Source organism: Rutidosis leptorrhynchoides, chromosome 3 (genome assembly GCF_046630445.1).
Source record: "Rutidosis leptorrhynchoides isolate AG116_Rl617_1_P2 chromosome 3, CSIRO_AGI_Rlap_v1, whole genome shotgun sequence".
Taxonomy (NCBI): Eukaryota; Viridiplantae; Streptophyta; class Magnoliopsida; order Asterales; family Asteraceae; genus Rutidosis; species Rutidosis leptorrhynchoides.
The window spans coordinates 671,465,389-671,470,000 of NC_092335.1; the positions used below are offsets into that span (position 1 = coordinate 671,465,389).

General features: G+C 32.3%; 1 protein-coding gene across 1 annotated transcript in view; it reads right to left on the reverse strand.

Annotated features, from left to right (window-relative positions):
- Window positions 1–694: 694 nt before the first annotated feature.
- The window catches only part of LOC139899357 (probable indole-3-pyruvate monooxygenase YUCCA10), a 12,789-nt gene continuing 8,871 nt past the window's right edge, over window positions 695–4,612 (reverse strand). Inside the window, exon 4 of the mRNA XM_071882194.1 lies at window positions 695–1,080. Within this exon, the coding sequence (XP_071738295.1) occupies window positions 910–1,080 (171 nt within the window). The 3' untranslated portion in view covers window positions 695–909. The remainder of the gene's footprint in view (window positions 1,081–4,612) is intronic.

The following is a 4,612-nucleotide window of genomic DNA, read 5'->3' on the forward strand; positions in this document are numbered from 1 at the left end:
TACTTAGGTTAATACGCAAACCCGAAAGCTTCTCGAAGCACCTGAGGGTTTTGTGGACATTTTTAATATTGCGTTTGTTCCAATCCCCGAAGAAAATTGTGTCATCCGCAAATTGTAAATGAGAGACAAGAACTTTATTAACACCAATTTCGACCCCCCTTATGAGTTTGTCTCTAACCGCAATCTTAGTGAGAATATTCAAACCTTCGCTAGCAATAATAAAGAGATAGGGTGAGAGTGGATCACCTTGGCGAACACCCTTTTGGAGATTGAATTCCTTTGTTGGAGAGCCGTTAACTAGAACTGATATTGAAGTCGATCGAAAGCAAGATTCTATCCATTTCCTCCATTTATCTCCAAACCCCATTTTCTTCATTATATCTAATAGAAACCTCCATCGGACACATTGAGTTACCATTAAATAGCTTGCATAACACTGTACACGAAAAATTATACATCGCTATTTTGTGATTGTTACTTTAGAAATTCAACATTCGAACAACAGTCTGACACAAAATTTCATTGCATACCAGTCTTAGTAGAAATGCATGGGGCACAATGGGCTTCATTTGTTATTTGTATATTGTTGATTCAGAATTTGTAAAGTTTGCTTGGAATGTGCTCTTCACTTTATGGGCCGTGCATTAAACATTTATAATCTTTATATGCCAAGAATAAAAGTACAAAAACTACATTGTACCTTTTTTCATTCATTCAAACTTACGATGAACCCATCATCAAATTTATGTATTAATTAATACATTATACTATATACACAAACGATAACGATGTATGGTTGTGATGGAGTACTTATCGTTAGTAAAATTAAAGTTATTTTTTGCAACACAATTACCATTAATTTAATACTCAATATCAAACATAACAGTTTTCAAATTAAATTTCATGATTTTACTTTGAGAATAGGCTTGAAATATCATCTGCTATCTTTTGTGCATCCATGGCAGCCCCATATAAGCCTCTTCTTGCAAGCCCAGCAGAATAAAGCCCATATTCTCCTTTCCAATTATTTGGAAACTCTGGCTTTGCTAATCCATCTTTTGTAATAAGACTATCACCTCCCTATACATTCAAAAATTCGAAATTAAAATTAATGTATCAATTCATAAAGTGTTTAAGGGCATGGCAAGATGAGCAACTGCTCAAGACTCTTAGAAAGGTTTAAATTTTTTTGAATATGTATTCAATTAAATTTAATAAAAAAATTATCAATTAAGTTGTAATATTATAAGTTGATTACATTGTAAGTAAATAAATAAATAAATTTAAGTGTTATCTTTTATATGCATTAAAAAATTTAATATTTATGAGTGTTATTTTTTGTTTTCATTCAGAGTCTTCTAAATTGTTAAGACGACCTTATGTATTATGATTAAGTTTGTTGAGGTTGAAACATATGGTATAATAATAATAATGTCAATGAAAAAACAAACAAAAGTTATAATATATGTTTAAAGATACTTGTAAAACACATCCATGAAAATTATATTGTAACATATGCTAAAACAAAGTTATGAATAATAACTTTTATCATTCTTCATTTTTTTAAACCATGAATTTTTCTACCTACTTCATATTGTTTTATACTTTTCTATTTTTCCCTCCTTATCTATTGAATTTACTTTTGTTTTTTTTTTCCATTTTTTTTTATAAATCATAAATTTGTATAACAACTTCAATTTGTTTCATACTCTTCTATTATTCCCCCCTTGTCTACAATATTTAGCAAACGCTCCGTCGCCGCAACGCGCGAGCACCCCCACCTCATTTGATCGATGTATTGTTTTATTATCTTTAGAAAATATTATCAGTCATGAAACGATAATTAAGTTAATAGTTTATAAATATAACTTATTTGTTACAATATATGTAAATTATATGTGATTAATAGAGATGTTTAGATCGAGTTAGTTGGTATTTCAGTAACACATGCTTCCGATTGCAATACTTCGAAGGTGGCTTCTCTCTTTGGTGAAGTTGTTTTTTTGGATAAATCGACTTCAACTTTCGGTAACATTGGCTCTTATTTTGTCTTTATTAAGACAGGGCGTGTCAAACGCGTTCATGACAACGTAGAAGTAGACTTAGAAGATGGGAAGTTCTAGAACACAACTTTATGGGTTAATGAGGCGAACTCGACGATCGTGGATGCCAATTGATTAAATGATGCTCTTCCTTCCGACAAGCCATTTTCAATTGGGTCGTTGTGGTGGGGCATCCATTCTATGAGTAAATGTGCAAGACGCTTAAGTGGCCGAAGAACTTTTTGTTGAAACGGTTGTTATGCAAGATGAGGAGGCTCAAACTGATGTTAACAATGTCGTGATCGATTATGCTGTTAACGTTGCAGACAGATCAAGTATGAAATTTGGAAGTATATATGATGATATACTTGTTGACTCACCAATGCAAGTTTATAGAGATGAAGTTGCGACGATTTCTATTAGAGAAATCCTTGTTTTTGTTGCAGTTTGCACATCATCAGATCCACACGTTTCTGAATCAGTTTCGATTTCTATCTCGAGTTATGAACGATCGTCAGAAGGGGCCGGTGTGAAACAACATGAAACTGAGCATCATTTGGAGTGTGAACCATCGGCTTCTTGTGGTGTCTATATTGGTACCGATCGTCTTTTGGTCCCTCGTTCAAGGACTGTCAAGAACAAGATGAAAAAGGATAATGGTTCGTTTGTGCTTCGGGATGAAGATAAGCTTGATTTCTCCATGTGTGTAAGGTTACCAATGGTAATGCGGCCGACGTTGGCTCCTTCAACCTCCAAATCCAAAAAAGGTAATGGTCTACACATTGACAATGTTGATAGACTCTAGACTTCTAATATAATATTGCTTTAAAACATGAAGTATATATTTGAGGTCCTCAAACTTTATACCAAAAATCATATTGAGACCTAAAGTTTAAATCAAAGTTGGTCCAAAGTATTCAACAAAATAAACGTATGGTCGCAGTTTTAATTGATCATTAATACCATCTAGTCAATTTTTACACGTGACAAACACATGATACGTGTTACATAGTGGTTATAAGTTGATTTTAACGGTTACTGAATTATACAATACTTTTATGCATGTTAACAACAACTTTAGGGGTTGTAGTTAGCAAAATCCTTAATATTATTAAAACAACTAATCCCTATTATATAACGAAATGTTATTTTGGCCATGCTTTTGTTTTAGCCGTATGTTTGGGATTATTTTTCATATCTGACTATGTCGCATGGTTGGACATAACTTTGATGACATCATCAATTGTTTACTGGATTTTTGATGGAAATTGCGAATAATGGTCAAGACGGAATAATGGTAAAGACGGAAAATACAAGGTTTAGGTGATTATAATCGTTGTGTATTAAGGTCTAGATTACTACAGTAGATGTTATAAAAGATCGTAAAAATTTTTCTTTTAGATATTGTCAAATTTAAATCAATTGTATTAAATTTAAATAATTGTACTTACCCTTGTGGCTTAGTGGTACACCTAACACCTTGTGTGTTGGATGAAGATGAGAAGTCTCAAGTTCGAGTTTCTTTCCTAAAACATTTAAGAGTATTTACCCGATTTATGGAGTTACTCTGAAGAGATTTTTACCGAACCGTAAATCAGGATTACGGCCCGCTCCAATGCTCATCGAGATGGTTTAAGGATCGGATTCCTGTAATGCGGCTCGGGTTTTGCTCGTGAGTGCATGTGTGCGTGAAAAATGATCAGATGAATGGGTTATTCCTCTTTCAATGATTTCAAATAAGTACTTATCTTGCAAAAAAAATTACATTTAAATAATTAAATATTCAGATGTATTACAATTTCAATTCCCGGTGATCAGAGAAAAAGACAAGAAAGGACGAAAACCATGTGCTAATGCCCAATTTGCTTCCACAACCAATAAAAGTTGTTCTAGACTCTAGACACTTAATGTTTCATATAGATATACGTACTAAACTAATTTGGTTTGTACTATCTATTATCTATTTATGTATATTAGAAAACGCTATTAATAGTACTCATTTTATGTTGATAACGATATATCAACGTGTTAGTACACATCGTGAAAAAAACCCAAACCTAACTTATGTAGTTCAATTGATTAGCTTCCAATGTAGATATCATTCTAAATCTAATGGCTCAAACAAGCGATATGAATATAATACTCCGTATAATATATAGTTGAAATTACATTACAATAAATATATAAAATATAAATATTAAATATAAACTGTTACTATAATATATTTAAACAACTTTTACATAATGAAATGTTATTTTGGCATGATTTTGTTTTTATATTTCTAGAGATGTTTCAGATTGTTAGGATATGTTTTTAAGTGTTTATTATGAATTATTTTTAGACATATATAAAACGTAGAACGCATTACCAATAGACTATCTAAATTCGTTGCGACAAACTCCCTAAAGAATCACCTAAAAAGCTGCCACCAACACACCGATACCTTCATCGCGAAATCAAAAAGCACCACGCTCACAACCGTCTTTCGAAAATCGATAAGACCAACACCCCATATAATCCCTACCTAAAAGTGGGCAAACCGCCTTCTTGATCAAACAATATTAAAAGAG